This window comes from Malus sylvestris, chromosome 6, assembly GCF_916048215.2.
Source record: "Malus sylvestris chromosome 6, drMalSylv7.2, whole genome shotgun sequence".
In the NCBI taxonomy this organism is placed as follows: domain Eukaryota; kingdom Viridiplantae; phylum Streptophyta; class Magnoliopsida; order Rosales; family Rosaceae; genus Malus; species Malus sylvestris.
Window position 1 is genome coordinate 25,720,496 of NC_062265.1, and position 18,552 is coordinate 25,739,047.

The 18,552-nt window shown below is 38.0% G+C and overlaps 1 protein-coding gene across 6 annotated transcripts; it reads right to left on the bottom strand.

Moving 5' to 3' along the window:
* Positions 1–4,490: 4,490 nt before the first annotated feature.
* Positions 4,491–9,004, bottom strand: LOC126626528 (uncharacterized). Of its 6 annotated transcripts, XM_050295885.1 has the most exons (7): positions 8,765–8,998; positions 8,101–8,542; positions 7,223–7,357; positions 6,037–7,085; positions 5,427–5,606; positions 5,150–5,332; positions 4,491–5,081 (listed from the first exon to the last, which is right to left on the bottom strand). In XM_050295885.1, the coding sequence occupies exons 2-7, from the start codon at positions 8,513–8,515 to the stop codon at positions 5,046–5,048; spliced, it is 1,998 nt and encodes a 665-aa protein (XP_050151842.1). In that variant the 5' UTR covers positions 8,516–8,542; positions 8,765–8,998; the 3' UTR covers positions 4,491–5,045. The 6 variants fall into 6 exon arrangements, with proteins under 6 accessions (XP_050151842.1, XP_050151841.1, XP_050151839.1 ...); XM_050295884.1 differs by having other exon boundaries at positions 4,491–5,332; positions 6,037–7,040; positions 8,765–9,004; XM_050295882.1 differs by having other exon boundaries at positions 4,491–5,332; positions 8,101–8,517; positions 8,765–9,002.
* Between the last annotated feature and the right edge of the window lie 9,548 nt (positions 9,005–18,552).

The following is an 18,552-nucleotide window of genomic DNA, read 5'->3' on the forward strand; positions in this document are numbered from 1 at the left end:
AATTATTGTTTTATTATTTTTTTTATGTAAATAAGACATTTTTCCAAGAAGACCATGTGCATAAGCCCAATATTTTTCTTCACTTCTCTCCCCCTCCTTTGTTGTTTTATCACTTTTCTCCCCCTACATTATTTTTCTCCATTTTTTCTAGTATATTATGCATTATGTACATTTTAGTTTTAGTTTAAGATCTACACTTTGGTCTTGATATAAGCCTCTATCTTTTGATTTATATTTATATGCACACTTTCTATCTTCCGGTCACAAATCTTGTAGATCTAGTAGTGGAAACTCAAATTTACTTGAATTTGTGGTTGAAATATGTGTTTGGTATTAGAAGTAGAAAATTAGAAAAAACATATATATAATTTTGGTTAGAACCATATACCGGCATGAACTGAACTAGAACCGTCATGAACCAAACTGTATGGTTTTAGTAATAAATTTAAGCGGAACTGCACCGAACAGAACCGTTGAAATTTTTCAGTTCCATTTTGAGGGTGAAACCGGGGCGAACCGGACCGTGCCCACCCCTAATTGTAGGAATCTCAATACAAGTCAACACCTAAGTCACAGAGGTTCTTGGTGCAAAATGGGTCCTTATTTGCAGTACAGACCGGTCAAAGTTTCGGGTACATTCTTCTCAAAATTTCCAAGCTCTCGTCGTCATTCGAGTCGATGTCGGCTTGTTAGATTAGGAACCATGAAGTCGTAGGTACCCACGAGGAAGAGATCTATTGAGAAGAAAAGAGATATGAAGGGGTGGTTGGAGGTGTTACTTTTTAACTTCTGTTTCTAATTTTTGGTGGTAGGAAAAGTCTGTTAAGGTTGGGGGAGATGAATGAGGATCGTCTCCGAATCCTCTTTGTAAGGATCCCAGAGATCCTCCAATCATGTCGGTTTATCGTACATCATGCAGCCAATTTTCATAAGATACTGTTTATATTCAATTTTAAATAAAAAAATTACAATGATTTCTGACCGCACTATGTACAATAACGGATATGATTGAAGGATTCCCTGGATCTCACAAAGAGAATCCGAAGAGGATTCTCATTTGGGGGAGAGGTCACGATAGGATGAGTGGGACAAGGATTACCTTCATATCCCAGCCTACGAAGCCAACTGATGAGAAGATTTTAGCCTTCTAATTTCATCCTGCCTTATTTTGTGTGAAATTTTTTCAATATTTAAATTGATTCCTAGCCACAGAATCATATATGGAAGAATGAGATCTTTTGATCAGTTGGCTCCACAGGTTGGGATTTGGAGGTGATCTCAATCCAGATGGGTGGTGATGGGAATTTGTTGCTTTTTCTATTATTTTTTATTAACCACAATGGTAAAGTTGAATCTTCACGTTAAACTTTTGGAGAATGGGTGGCTTGAGTTTGAGGGCCTTTTAGTATTTTTAAGATGGAAACATTAAGGGAAGAGAGCTGCTAGACCCATCCCGTTGTCTTATTTCCCCACCCACGTTATATTTACACCCACTATAAAAAGTTAAAAAATTAAAATGTTATTTCCCCACCCACTATTATTCCTAAAATAACCCTATATATATAATTAGAGATAAATTTCTCTTAAGAAAAGAATATAAACAAATAATATTACTCTTCTAATCATGATTCTCTTTGAACACGGTACACATCATCACTGTCACAATCAAAAAAACGTATCCTTCGTATTTTAATCATGATTCTCTTTGCACACGGCACACATAATTTCATAGTTTGAATAATTTCATTCTCTATTTCCCTATCACTTTATTATGTTGTGGGTCTCCTTAGTAAGAAGCAAAAAGTATCTGGATTGGGCAACCAAAATCCTAGGGATAAAAACATTTTAATAATTATTCTAGGAAAAAAAAACACTAAACTGTAAACGTGGATTTAAAAGAAGAGCACGAATTCTAAAGCAAAACAAGACAGAAAAAATCCCAATTCATATTCCTTGAGGAACAAACCAAGAGCAATTTAGTCAGACAAATACAGAAAAACATCGAAAGCAGGAGTTTACTGGGAAAAAAAAATACTATGAACATAATCTGGAATTGTTCGATGGATCAGCATGATGGCGCTGCTTACCAACTTCAATTTTCGTCAAGCTCCAGGATTTCTCTAGTCAAAATCTCCTTTGGTTGCACCAAACTTTTAGACAGATCAGTCAATAATGAAGTTTCTTCAGACGATAATCTACCAGCAAATAAATGACCCTTCAAATGGCTTTCTGCTATATGATTATGCACTCCAATAACTACAGTCAATATCCAATCATCATTAGTTGCTAGTTTTTTACCTTTTAATTGAAACGGGCATCCACATTTTTTTGTTCTAGAATTCCTTCTATCCTCATCCTTTATGTCTTTTTTGTGAATTCGACTTACATATTGTCCACTCCTTTCACAACCCAATGTAAGTCTAGGGTTCCTGTTATCTTTTCCACCTTGATCGGATCGTAATGTCACAATAACAAAACCATTAACCTTCCTAACTCTCGAGCCCATTGTATTAATTATTCTCTACTCTTGAATAACTACGTACCAAAATTGCACATTATGAATAAACATACAAGAGCATAAGTGAATCAATTGCATAGTCAAGCAAATATTACCTTAGTTGTGGGAAATTCACAAGTACAGTCCACCATACGTGTAAATGCTGAATTATTACCAAATTCGTCTACCAGCTGCAAACGAATTCCACCATACGTCATAAAAGAACCAAATGAACTTCATAAACAAGTTGACATGGGAGAAATTTACATCATAAAAGAACCATATTTTTTTTATTTCAATTACAGGTCAATGCCTTTTTTTATTGTCATAAACTCATTAAAAAACAAATTTACTGTCGACAGCAGTATGCGATAATTGAAGCTTAATTCGGCTTCAATTCTAACTTAAAGAGAGAGATTCCTTGGTGGATCATCATCGTCACATTCACCATCTTAATAGACACCAACCTTCGAAGATCCCAGAGGAACCATGTTTGCACGCTTATCCAGTTTTTTCAAATAAAACAAAAACAAAAAAAAAGGGAGAGATAGGTGGTGCTTGTGGTAAGTACGGGGCTAATGAAAAATCAACCACGCCTCCCACTGTTTAGGTTTTCAATTCTAAATCAACCATGCCTACAACAGTATGCAACAAATTTACTCTAACCTAATGAACGATGTCGACAGAGCTATGCTTCAATTCCAGAAATTCTCATTAATAAACAAATTGCACCCTAATCTAATGCAAATTCAAATAAAAAGTCACAGAGTTATGCTTCAATTGTACAATGTCGACAAATCAAGATGACCCACATAAAATTATCTTTTACCTCTTCAATGGAAACAAATTATCTTTTACCTCTTCAACGGAAACATAATCATCTACTTCTTCCATAGAAACGTCATCTTCTAAATTCATTCCTTTTGCTTTCTCTGAATGATTTTGTTTTCTTTGAATGAAGGGAGGTGGGAATGATGAGTTAGGGTTTAAGGGAGACAAATTTTCTAAACATATTCTCACGTTCAAACTTTTCTTTTTTCTTTTTTATAAAAAAAAGTAATGTAAAAAAGGGTAACTAAAGTCCTTATTAGTAATTTTACAAATGAACAAATTTGTAATTAAAAATTCATAAAAATATGGGTAGGAAGATAAGACATTAGGATGGGAATAACAGGTCTCTAAGAGAATGGAGGTGGGTGGTGCATTAGTACCAAATGTGAAGTCTAGGTCGTAAATTCTCAAAATAATTTCTTCAGGTGGCAAATGCGCACCTCCATCAAACTTCAGGTGGCATTTATGCAAACTTCTCAAAAATTTACCGTCGAGTGGTGGCTGCAAACACCCTAAAATGATTTGGCTCCAAAATCTAATCCATTCATTTTTTTTATTTTTATTTTAAAATGCTAAGAATTGTTCCCTAAATTTTAGTTGGGTATTTTGATAACTTAATGCAATGGTCAATAAAAAAAACAAAACAAATTTGTGGGTGTGTAGAGATAACAAAATGGGTGTGCAAAGAAATTTATTAGTAAATTTAGAAATAGTACTAAACTCATCATTTACGGTTTGAATTTAAAATATCTCACTTATCAGAGAAATACTACCAAACCAAACTATTGTACAGTTAATGGGTTAAACAACTTAAATCAACTAAACTAAGCTATTATCGATGCAAAACTTTGTACTAAATAAAACTGAACAACGCAAGCATGCCTGTTTTTAAATTAAAGTTGAAATCAAAATCACACATTCTAAGTAGAGTGAATTACATAGAACAAATACAGTATTGTTGTAATGTTCCGGTCCATGCAATTTGCTCCAAGATGTACGCTTTTCACATATTTTTTTTTTAATTATTTTTACGTCACACATACCTTATCTCAGAAACATTTCCCATCAATAGGGACGGAGTTTCAATTGTAAAATCAGAATGTCAGGATAATTTGACCATGTTGAATGTCAGGATTTCTTGAGCATTATCAACCAATTGAAATTCGAAATTGATAATATCAATATTCATAGAGCAAAACCTGTAATTAAAATTCGAAGTTTACATGACCCACATAGAATCTCTCCATTCTCCAATAGCAAACATAAAACATAGACCCCTTAATTCTCCGGTGTATACACCTGTGCTATCTCTCATCACGTGACGTGATCACATGAACACCGACGTATATTCAATGCCTCTTTAAGGTGTCACTCTCCCTGATTGATTTCAAAAATCATTGCCATACACTAATTACACGAATCTTGTCTCTTTCGTCGCGAAATCGCCCATAGGAAAATACATCCCTACAATCCTGAAGAAACGGATTTTCCAGGCAATGCTTCAACCATTATGTACCAGCAAGAGTTGTTTCCACTCATTCAAATACTCAGAATATTCAACCTTACGTTTTAAAGGTGCGAACGTGAAATGTAAGTCACTCTATAACAAGTAGTACTATGATATACTGCATCCCGAGTACGATTTGTACAGGTGAAGAGTCTTTAGCTTCTAACACCAGCAGCCCCTTCCGGTAGCATGAGGATAAAACATATAGAGCTAGTGTATGTCTCTTGCTAATAGCTTGCCTGACACCTGAAACAGCGGAAAATAACAAAGTTAAACCAAAAACGGAAAGACAGGACGGAAAGGAAGAAGCTCACCTTATATTTGTCTAATTTGCGGCCGCCCATTTCCACTTGCGTGTATAAGACACAAGTTTCATACTTCAGGGAACGTAATTCTGCTTCAGCCTCGAGCCATAATTTTTTATATACTAGAGCTTCTGGATCTAACTCTTCACTGTTCAGACGATTGCCTCTCAACATGTTGCCCATAACCTGCATCTTAGCATACAAGTGTGAACTTTCAGTTTCCAAGTAGAAAAAGAACATTTACGCACTGATATGATAATTTATAGCATCAGATCACAAATTATACCTGAATGATGTCATTGCTCTTCTCAGTGTCAATGCCACTACGTGAAGGACAGGAATCCAACGTTCTCTCAGTAAAAACATGAGAATTAACCTTGCGCCCCTTGTAGCAGTTCTGGTAATCAAGCTCATGCAGAGCAGCCAAAGCATTTGTCCTTGTTACCTGAAACCCCGAGTTTGAGCACTGAAATACATCATTTAGGCTCTCAGACCAACATAACATACACACTTGCATGCTGTGTCGATGCACAGACACACGGAGAGCACAATAGCCATTAGCAACCAAAAACCTTAGTTATAATACAATATGATGATGAAAATATTTCTGTCAACCAGCTCCAGGGCAGACACAGATCAAACTATAACGATTATTATTACTGTAAGGACATTGTTAATATTAGTATTATTATTAATCTCATCATAAGCATGATAAATCAACTAAATATGATAAATAAAGGCATGTAAAGGAAGTTTAATACTTTCAAAGATTGAAGATTGAAAATCAACAAAAAAAAGAGTATGAATTCAAATGTAAGAACATAAAATTTAAAAAAGGAAAACAAAGTTCAGTAACCAGATTCACAACATTTAAGGACACACGCACATATTTCTACCTGTTGGAGCTCTGTTGATTTATTAGGACAGTATGGAGTGCTCATAAGAGTTATATCAGAGATTGGAGTCTTTCCTCCAGCCCTCGGTTGGATGCACATGGAAAGATTATTGATTATATGCTGGATCACATCAGGCGTATATTCGTTCAGTGAATCTAAATCATTTGCACAATTTTGTACAAGCATTTCTGACATTTCATGCATCACATTAAGTATTGTTGGGACATCTATTTTTGGACGAGTAGACAGCAACATGGATGGTCCCACAGATGCATTAAGCACAGAGCCACATTCTGAGTTAGGCAGGGCATAAGCGCTTTCCACTTGATGGTTGTCATTGGAAGGCTGATCGGCAATTCCATAAACCGATATGGAAGACTTTGATCCTGATTCATCAACTGGTTCATGCCCTTTGGAGAATGAAACAACAGCTGAAGAATCACTCTTTTGGAAAGATGAGAAATCATCTCCTACGCACTCACTTACATGATAATTTACTACTGTTTTAGCATGACGAGGAAAAAATTGTGGTGCCAGTGGATTCAAACTATTACGCGTTTCTTGTTCATTTTCAACAGAGTCTGAACTCGATCTTGAAACTCCAAATGGGGATTGCCAAGAAGCCAAGGTTCCTTTCCAACAAGGTGAGTCCAAATCAGAGTCATTCTCATCTAATTTTCTCACAAGAGAAACATCTTCTTTGACTCCAAGATGTTCCAAGCTGAAATCATCAGAAGTATTGGTCAAAGTAATTAGTGGATCGGATTTTGCCGATAGTAATGAACCAATACCCTCACTAGAAAGAGCTTTGTCAGCCCTCCCTTCGTTTCCTTTATCAATGGGACTTTCATCACGGTGGATCCCTTTGCCTTCACCAGAGAGTAGGTGATGAAGATCCATATAATTGTTCACAGAACAATTGCCTTTAAAATCCACATTCTTTGACAATACAGGATACAAGGGAGAAACTGTTGTGCTGGTATTTGACGGCTCAAGGACCACAGCTGGAAAAGCATTATGTTTAGGTGAATGGAAAGCCGGAGATTTAGCTGTATAAGAATCAAATTTTATTAAGCCACTCTCGCAAAAAGCAATTTTGTAACTACAACCACTCCAAGTCACTGCTGGTGCAGTATATGGTAGCTGAGTTTGAGAAACTTTTCAAGCATTGGTGTAGAGAACGTACCTGAATTAACTGCTGAAAAAGAGAATAATCCAGCATCTAATTGATTGTCTCTTCCAATATTCAAATCACTAAATTTTCCACGCACAATTTCAGAATTGTCAACATAGGGCTTCGATCCCGTAACAGCAGGTTTTCCTGTGCAGAAACATGTTATGTATGAGGCTCTTACAGCATTGATTTCACAACATGAGTAGCCTCAAAAAGTAACTTTCATTTATTAATACACCCAATTGATTATTTTTTCTTCCATACGAGACACCGAGGACTTGTCCTACTTAACAAAAAAGTAGAATAACAACACAGGAGAAAAAGGAAGAAACTATTTTCCTACAAATTTATATAGTTGTCAATGCAAACGATGAGAGTTCATTGCCTGAAACTTCAAATGATTCTTAACATTGTAATATGCAATGCTTTTAATAAGCACTCTAAATAAACAACCTACTTGTTATTGATGTTGTGGTATTTACATTCTCATATAAGTTACACGCCGTAAGTAACTCGAGTAGGAAACATTCGCAGTGATAGCTATAAAGTTCTACGAGTTACTCGAGGCCCAAAAAAAGAAAAAAGATGTCACCAAAACCCATCTGTTATCCTTGGTCGATCATAAACATTAAACAAGAATATAACAAATCTCAAACCTCACCCTAAGATTATAGCTCCACAGAGTGGGCAAGTGCTATGAGTACTCTTATCATAAAATGATGCATAAAACAAGGTTTTTCTAATTGTGAAATGACATGAAAATGTTGCTATACATGTACGAATTGAAACTGTTCGTCTTTTTAGTAACCAAAAGAAAGAAGGGCTTAAAAACAAAGTTATTGCAGAAACTCAATTTCATAAGCTTAGGAGCCAAAGGCGATGAAAGTTACCTAGTTCAAGCAAAGTTTTGTAAGCCAATGCAGCAGTCTTGTTACTGGAGAGACTGGCTTGGCTGTGCCCAAATGATGAATGCTCTGTGTAATCGAGTAGGGACTCATTCGCGGCAGAGGGTATAAAACCAAAATCCGAGCTAGCATTCGCAGATGGGTAATCCGAAAAACAAGAATTCTCACCAAAATCACAGAGATCGTGGGAAAATACAGACGCCAATTGAAATGGATCATCTTCCAAGTTGATACCAGACAAGAGTTTGGGCATGGAAGCACAGGGGTCAACTGAAGTCAATGTATGCAAGGGGGGAAGGGCAGTATTGGAGCGGTTCGACGAAAAGGGCTCAGCTAAAGGGGACAAACGCGATGGTCTTGCAGAAGATGAAGCTCTCCTTCCATGATCATCCCCCTCCATTTCTATGCAATCAAGTTTTAGTCAAACCTGGTCAAAACCCTCGCCCCAAACAAAAACCCAAAACCCAATAATCAGAGCAAGGCAAGAATCCATGGCCTACAATGGTGCTAATTACTAAGCTAAAGAAGTAATCTTTTGTGTTTTCTTGTTCTTGGAAAATGAAAATTTGAAAATTTTGAGCTGCCCATTTCCATATTTATAAGCTAAAGAAACTTTAAGCTTGGAAAAGAAAGTAAATTCAGAACATACCTACTGCAGAGGAGAAGCAGTGACTTGCAGAGCAGAGGAGGAGGAGGAGGAGGAGGAAGGGTCGGTTGGTTTTCTTGTAACTGTGATTGTTTTGCTTCAGACTCGGTTTTTCCTTTTAGCTTTTTGTATTTTGTACACTACAGGCTCGTCAACTACCTCGAGAGTTCTTCGTGTTAATCGACTTTTTCTTTGGTCAAACTGCAGTCCTATTGCACTGTGCTACACGCAAAATCCCAAATGTATGTGCAATGTAAAGAAATGTTTGGGAAAATAATAAGAACAAGGAAGATTAATGTCCTAATGATTCTAGGCAATTCAAGGGCTAAATTAATCAATTTTAAAAAGTGATGGGTCAGTGTGTAAAACGAGTAATATGAAAAGCGTATGATCTGTTTGACGATGAAATTTAGTTTTTCATCATTTTAGCCAATTGCTCTAAATTAAATATTCATTCTATTCTTTAGGGTAATATTTTTCACGTGCTTACTTTTTTTCCTTGTATTGTTTTCTCAACATTTAGATTGAACAAATTAAAGAGCATCGACAAATAAAAATGCATGAGTTCACACCAAAATATATTAGTTTAAAAATAAAAGGGAATTGTTATTAACATTTCAAAAATCTCATTCTACACTCCAAACTTTTTATATTATGAAAGAAAAATACATTTGTGAGGAGTGTAGAATGAGATTTTTGAAGTGCCAATAACACTTACGGCATTTGATATTGTTTTAAAATATAGATTAACGAATTCATTTTTCAATCTCATAACTAGTATATATGAATCATTGATAAACTGTTCTGTAAAGATACGAATTAATCCAATCTTTAATATTCTTTGCAGACCAAAAGAGTTTAGACCATTTTGAATTGACTTCACCTTGCCTTCTCAATTAAGGAACAACGAGCCTGTAGGGACGTTGTTGGACGGTGACAAAAGTTTGGTGGAAATTTCCTAGCGAGTTTGTGTCTTCTTTCCATGTTGGCGAAGCGGTATGAGAGATCGTTTTATTTTCAAACCTCTTTTATGGGTAGTGAGTGGATGATGAGAAGAACATTTATGCAACAAGTATGTCATTATAATTGTATATTGAACTATATACACATTATTTTGACTTTCAATATAACAATGACATACTCGTTGTATACAAATTCTTTACGTCATCCCATCTCGTAAACCATTGTAGTAGTTCGATCGAATTGCACAAATTTACCAAAAATTCCTCTAAAGTCGGCAGCTCACTCCATTAAATTTATATAGAAATTTGCTGCCAAAAAAGTTCGAAGAGGTTGAAATTAAAGAATCAAGTGGACATAAACTATTTAGATTCTCTAAAGTTGCACTTTAAAATATAGGAGATAATAAAAAACTCTCTCCTTTCTTTCTTTACTGAAAACACAAACATTAAAAAAGTCGTAGATGTCCACCATAGCCTTTGGCTTGGGTGCCAGTGGAAACTCCCCCCTCCTCTCTTTTTCTCGTCCTTCCCTCCTTCACTTATTTCCTCTTTCTCTCTTTCCAATTATCTTTGAATTTTATCTCAGTCTTGAGTTTGGTCTCAAAATTTTCTCTTACACTATATTTGGATAAGGAAAATAAACTTGAAATTTTGATAAAAGTCAGAATTTATAAATTAACATGCACAAATTCCCTTATTTGGATTCATAAACATAGAAATTTAGAATTTTTGCGTGGAAAAAAAAACTTGGAATTGGGACCTCCAATTCCCAAGTTTAAATTCCAGTAAATATGCGTCATTTCTCAATTTTTATGATTGAGAGTTTAAAAATAACAAATTCTGTATTTAATTTTGTTTGTACTATACTTGACCAATCTTGAAACTACTGAGCATCGGTCAATGTTATACCGTCAAAGACCCAGAAGAGTTTCTCTCCAACCAGGAGGCCAATCATAGCGCGACACGTGTCGACATCAGAAGCCAATCATAACGCAACACGTGTTAACATCAGAAGCCAATTACAACACGACACGTGTCAATGTCAGAATGAAACTGGAAACTCTCTTCTATAAATAGATATCATTCTCTCACAATATTTTTTAATGTCATTTGTACTAAATCATTCACTAGTACTCACAAAATGAGAGCTTGAACCTATGTACTTATGTAAACCCTTCACCATTAATGAGAACTCCTCTACTCCGTGAACGTAGCCAATCTGAGTGAACCACGTACATCTTGTGTTTGCTTCCCTGTCTCTATCCATTTACATATTTATCCACATAGTGATCAGAGCAATCTAGCGAAGGTCATAAACTTAACACTTTCTGTTGTACCAAAGTCCTCATTGATTTTGTGCATCAACATTTGGCGCCGTCTGTTGGAATGACACTTATTCCCACTCTCTTCAACTTTGCCAAGTTGGTTTCCACCATTCGTACACTCTCTTTTGACCAGGCATCCTTCTCCAACATAGGGAGCGAAGGAAGCCACAGCACACAGAATAACACCCCTCCTGCACCTAGTGCAAAGCAACGAAAGAAGGAAGGAAAGAGGGTTGCTCTTCAAGCTAAAGTCGATGAGCTAGAAGCTCAGAACAACAAGATAGCAATGAAGAATGAGGTCCTCCAGGAGCAATATGAGAAGCTCTTTGAGACGCTCCACGAAACTAGGCGTACTCAAACACGCGAGCTCATTGCCCCTGTGGACATCAACCATCATCTGGGTGCTCCCCAGCACGGAGGGTCACATCTCTTCGACATGGGTATCCCTGATGAGGAGCGAGCTAATCATCAAAACATTGATCAACATGAGACTTCTCTCAACCCAGATGTTTCGACCCGAAGTAGAAGAAGTGAAGGAAGACACCTCATTGCAGAAGGGTTGGAAGGATCGAAAGCCGTTTATCGTGACTGCTGAGACTTTCTAAAGCAACGTCGAGAGAATCCCCTCCACATATGCTCGAAGATCAATGACCCAAGGGTTTCTGAAAGATTCGATCCCATCCCACGACCCAGGCCAACTGTCAATCTAGGGAAGGAACGACAGGTCCCAGAGGAATATGAAGGTATGGGGGACTCGGAGGTATTCCGACAGACTAGCCCTAGAAGTTAATACGGCGAGTCCAAGAAAAAACCACACGCCATTGCTCAAACTTTCCTACTTCCAAGAGACGATGGAGACTTACGAAAGAAAATTCTAATGGTACATGACTCCACTTAGGACCCCCTTGTCCTACAGCTCTTTGAAGAAGTAAACAAGTTGAAGGCCGAACGTCATGCCAAGATACCAGACTGGAACCAACCCAGGCCTGGCCCTCTCACAAAAAGGATCCTCGACACCCCCTTCAAGCGAAGACAAAACAAAAGCTTGGTTTACAACTCTATACTGAAAGGGAGGACCCAATTGAACACATTAACCTCTTTGAGTCCACCATGGCATATCGGATGTACACCGACGAAAATCGATGTCTTCTCTTCCTATCCACCTTCTCTGGCGGAGCTCTAAACTGGTATTGCCGTCTTCCACCTGAGATAGTAGATTCAATTGAGGAATTGAGAAAACTGTTTCTCTCTCAACACATCTTCCAGACCGATCACTTGCATTATGCAGATGACTTGTACATTATTCGCCATAAACCGGACGAGTCACAACGAGAGTATGTCGGTCACTTCAGTCATGAGTATTATCGCTGCGCTGAGGTAGATGACAAGACCGCCCTCAAGGCCTTCACGGTAGGCCTACGTGATTGTTTCTTCAAGTACATGATCAATGCCAACACTTGGAAGACTTACTCTGAGGTGATGGCACAGGCTTACAACCACGCCTCCGTCGAAGCAAGGACATACCAAGGGAACCCCCATATGGTTAACCCCTATCAACAAATAGGAAGTGGAAGTCAAGTTCTACCAAGTGAGGAGATATTAGCCATTCAGACACCCATTGCATCATCTCCTGCCTCATTTAGCTACTCGCTAAGTCACCAAATGTATATGTCTCTTGGTAAGAGGAATGATTTTAACTCTCAACAAGCCCATTACAACAAGAGGGATAAAAGTTCGTATCAAGACAACCAGGGGTGAACGTACCGTCAACTATTATGACTATGGGGCCAAGCCTCACTCTTTCAAAGTGGAGGACTAGGTACTGAAAGAAATGCTATTATAAGAAGGCATACACATTACAAATGTTTCGACTCTCAACCGTTTGAGATCTTTTGTCACACAAGCCATTCGGTAAATATTTAAAGAAAAAGGAATTCAGACAACTTCTTCTGAGTTTTTTGTGTTCTTAGCACTGGAACACTTAGTCTACGCTGACCTACCCTTATACTCCAACTCAAAGCTTCAACATGCGTACTTTGACACAAAGTATGTGATACTAAGTTTTACAACCAACATGGTTCACATATCAAAAGCATGGATCCTTTCATACATAGCAAAACATTCATAAGCATCACTCATATTAATCAACATAAACATTATACATTCCAACACATTTATACATAAACATCATACATTCCAACACATTCCTACATAAACATCATACATTCCAACATATCCATACATAAGCCAATTGTGCTTCGAAAAGGTTCAACATACTTTGTGTCTTCGACACTTACTACAATATGCCTCAACACCTTACCCTTATTCTCACCAACTAGGTGATAAAATGTGAAGAAGGAACTCATCTTCATACCACCAACCAGGTGATGAAATGTACAACCCGTACTCTTCTTCATGCCACTAACCAGGTGATGAAATGTACAACCCGTACTCAAATATCATTTGGCAACTTGTCACTCATGCCACCAACTAGGTGAAGAATGAACTCATCTTCATCCCACCAACCAGGTGATGAAATGTACAACCTGTACTCTCTTTCATGCCACCAACCAGGTGATGAAATGTACAACCCGTACTCTAATATCATTTGGCAACTTGCCACTCATGCCACCAACCAGGTGAAGAAGAAACTCATCTTCATGCCATCAACCAGGTGATGAAATGTACAACCCGTACTCTTCTTCATGCCACCAACCAGGCGATGAAATGTACAACCCGTACTCTAATATCATTTGGCAACTTGCCATTCATGCCACCAACCAGAGGAAGAAGGAACTTATCCTCGTGCCACAAATCAAGTGATGAAATGTGATGAACGGTGATGAAGGAACTCATCTTCGTACCACCAACCAAGTGATGAAAGCAACTCACCATTCATTCCACCTACTAGAATACGAGTGGTACAACTTATACATGTGAACTCCTAGCATTCACAAATAATAAAAAACCCTCAAGCTTGACAACTCAACTAGGGGAGCACTTATGCCCAACAAGAGTTATAGTCACCAACAAAGTCTTATTGCAAGCTAACAACAACTTCAGTGCATGGTATACGAAGATCAAGCTATTCAGCCCTCTTGCATCTGCTTCAAAAATTTCCCCTTTGTAACAATGCAAACACTACAACTTGTAGAAAGCTTCACACACTCTTGATCAAGACAGTGTGAAGCAAAACCAATTTATGGTGCCAACAAGAGCTTGATCAATGGAGGCAACCATAATTTTCAAAAACTTCACACACTCTTGATCAAGTAAAACCAATTTATGGTGCCAACAAGAGCTTCATCAAAGAAGTTCAACCACAATTCTCAAAAGTTTCACACACTCATGATCAAGACAGTGTGAAGTAAAACCAATTTATGGTGACAACAAGAGCTTCATCAAAGGAGTTCAACCACAATTCTCAAAAGTTTCACACTTTTGATCAAGACAGTGTGAAGCAAAACCAATATATGGTGCCAACAAAAGCTTCATCAAGGGAGTTCAACCACAATTCTAAAAAACTTCACACACTCTTGATCAAGACAATGTGAAGTAAAACCAATTTATGGTGCCAACAAAAGCTTCATCAATGGAGGGCAACTACAATTCTCAAACCTTCGAAGCAAATTCAAGACTGTTCGAAGCAAATTCAAGACTGTTCGAAGCAAATTCAATTTATATGGTTCATCCAAACCTTCGACTACTACAAGGTGTGGCTTGCATCACAATCTCTTGCTCAACAGTGTGGAAGAAAAAATTGTATATGTTGTCTCTCCCACATTTTCAAATTTCTAGTTTCCTAAAAATAAAAAAAAAGGGAAATTCAACAAAGCTTCATCAATGGAGGACAACTACAAATTCTCAAAAGCTTCACACTATCTTGATCAAGATAGTGTGAAGCAAAATCAATTCATGGTACCCAACAAAGCTTCAACACCAAAGCTTCACCTACAAAGCTTTAATATATATATATATATTTTCGGAAATTTGAAAATTCAAAAATTCGGAACTTCGGAAATTCGAAAAAAAAATAAAATTAGAAAAAAAATCGAAAAAAAAAAATTGCCTAAGCCTCATCTTCTTTGGGTCTAACAACTTTCATAATAAATATATATGAAGAAGGAGTTTTGGGCTACCACTTAGAAGGGAAATGCCTCATTCGTCAACTTCCTCGACCGGAGACTTGGGGGACTCCTACCATATTCTACTGCACCTTGATACTTGAAAGTCTTACGACCACTCAGTGACTTGGATTTTTCAAGTCTCCAAACGAGAAGTTTTCCTCACTCGGGAAATTAAGGGAGCACTACCTCAACCTATATGCTTCACTCACAAAGCTTCAACATACAAGCTTCAACAAAAGGAAAAATTTAAAGAACTTAGTGAAGAAGACCTTGGTGTATTTAACACAATACGTTGAAATGAAGCAAAGCTTGTTTATTGATATCTCCGATAAGTTACAAATATGTACATATACATGAATCAAAATAAACAAACAAGAGGGAGCCTTCACAAAGGTTGCTCAGGAGAAGTCTCAGCAGTCGGCAGAGCCCCAGAAAGAGGAGGCACCAGAGAATGATTATTCGGAGCCTCAGTACTAGGCAGAACCCCAGAAAGAGGAGGCACAGAAGGTTGATCATTTGGAGCTTCATTACGCTGTACAGCCCTGGAAGACGAAGGCAATAAATGCCTTTGGAACAAACCCACAAACCTCTGATGATCAAGTAAAATCTGATCATCAGATTCTTGCAGCTGGTCGAGCTTCCTCTTCATGCTTGTAGCATAGTCATGTGCAAGCCTGTGCAATTGTTTATTCTCATGCTTAAGCCCTCTAATCTCCTGTTTGAGACTTATCACTTCAGCAGCCAATGATTCAACTTGGCGGGTTCGAGCAAATAGGCGTTGGGCCATATTAGACACAGAACCTGCACACTGAACACTGAGAGCCAGAGAATCCTTAACAGCCAACTCATCAGACCGTTTGGAAAGTAGTCTATTATCTTTAGGAATGAGAAGGTTCCTAACCACCACCGCAGCGGTCATATCATTCTTCATCACAGAATCCCCAACGGTAAGAGGACCAGTAGGGGATAAGAAGGATGGACGCCATATGTTGTCTTGAGAAGGCATGGCTGCCTCTTCACCAAAGTTCAAGTCAAAACGACGGTCGGATGGGCCAAACATTCTCAGAAATGATGAAGGAGAAATGAGGTGCAATAAATCTCTGAAGTAAGGGGAAAATTCCTACAAGCAATAACTCTCTGAATGTACTTCTTGCACACAATTGGTGCCCTTATAAAAGAAAGAGCAACAGGGCCGTTGGTTCAAAAATTGAAGAGGCACCACTCTCTAGATTCCGAAGAGGCACCATTCTCTAGATTCCGAAGAGGCACCACTTTCCACACGCAACATCAGCTCTTCGGGTACCACAGATAACTTTGCTTGTTTAAAAACTGAAGAGGCACCATTCTCCGAACTTCGAGAGCCAGATTTCCTCGGATAAAGCTTGTCTGCAATCTTCACACGCAACATCAGTTTTCCAGATACCACATACCACTTTTTCAAAGTGCTCTGATAAAGTTAAAACACGTGAAGCTTGCAGCTCCCACTACATTGCTATGACCAAGAAGGGTAAAGGAATAACACTACTATTTGTTGTTAGGGAGACTCCTATATATGTCGACTTTCATCCTCCAAAGCCAAGCAGACCTGTAAATAAAAAAAAATGCTCAACTGTTCTTCACATCCGAGAGGGCACTCTCAGCAGAGTCTCTCGAAATACTCAACTTCTTTTCCTTCCGATAATACATCTGTAAACAAGCCACACCAGAGCAAGAGTATCTCATATCATCAGGGTTAAAAGCAAGAGTATCCCATATCATGTTTTTTCCCTGTCTTTTCCTTTGGCCTTGTTCTTACCTGCAAGATAAGGAGAAAGAGAGCAATCAGTCAGCACTTGGAATCAAGCTCCTAGTCAGGAACTGACTGCCTGGAACCCCTTGCCTGATTACTTACCTGGCATTGCTCTCGAGTACTCATCTTCAACATCTTATGCTTCCAGAGAAGATACCACATCTGCCTGAGGAACAGATAGGGCAAGTGAGAAGGATACAAGGAAGCATATGGAGACAAGCGTAACAGAACACGTGCCGATACATTCACTACTTTGTCAACAACAAAAGTATCCCATATCATCAGGGTCGAACGTACTCTAGATTTTATGAACTTGTTTTGACCCTCAAATTCTTGAGTCGGCCTTATACTCTGGGGGAAACCAGAAAACCCTCCAGCCTAGTTCAAGAATAAGCCTATGGAAAGTTACTTCTTCAAAAGCAAAAGTATCTTATATCATCTCTTCTCCATTTGCTTCTCTTTATCCTTGTTGCTGTTTATGACACAAGGAAAAGAAGAACAATCAACCGGAAGCCGAAGTCGAACCTCCGATCCAGGTTGCTTGCTTGGAAGTCTGATTGCTTACCTTGTCTGTTACCTCCTTTGGCAAATCTCCTAGCTCGGCGACTTGGGGGACTCTTACTATAGGGTTTGTATTGTACTTGACCAAGCCCGAAACTACAAGTAAGCTTCAAGTGAAATTGATATATTACCTTGTGCATCTTCATTGGTTAAAGATACCACTTCTAGATGGAGGAAAAGTACTTCCAGAAAATATGTCACACCTATATATGAGACAGATAAGGCAAGTGAAAATGATACCACACTTCGGTACTTAGAAGTTTCGTGATTACTCAATAGCTTGGATCTTACAAGTCCCTAACCGAGGAGCTTCCCTCACTCGAGAACTTAGGGGAGCACTGTTTGTACCATACTTGACCAATCCCGAAACTACTGAGCACCGGTCAACGTTATACCGTCAAGGACCCAGAAGAGTTTCCCTTCAACTAGAAGGCCAATCACAGCGTGACATGTGTCGACATCAGAAGCCAATCATAGCGTGACATGTGTCAACATCAAAAGCCAATCACAACACGACACGTGTCAATGTCAGAATGAAACTAGAAACTCTCTTTTATAAATATAGATCATTCTCTCACAATATTTCCTAATGTCATTTGTACTAAATCATTCACTAGTACTCATAAAATAAGAGCTTGAACCTATGTACTTGTGTAAACCCTTCACAATTAATGAGAACTCCTCTACTCCGTGGACGTAGCCAATCTGGGTGAATCACGTACATCTTATGTTTGCGTCCCTGTCTCTATCCATTTACATACTTATCCACACTAGTGACCGGAGCAATCTAGCAAAGGTCATAAACTTAACACTTTCTGTTGTACCAAAGTCCTCACTGATTTTGTGCATCAACAAATTTCATTCTTCTTTTAGGTTAACCAAACAAAAAAATTCACAAATTCTATTAAATAAATCTCATCATTTCAATTTCCATCATTTTAAAATTCTTTAGGAATCTTAAATTTCCTCATCCAAACAAAGTGTTACTTATATTAGATTTGGGCTTTATTGACACACCCTGACCTGG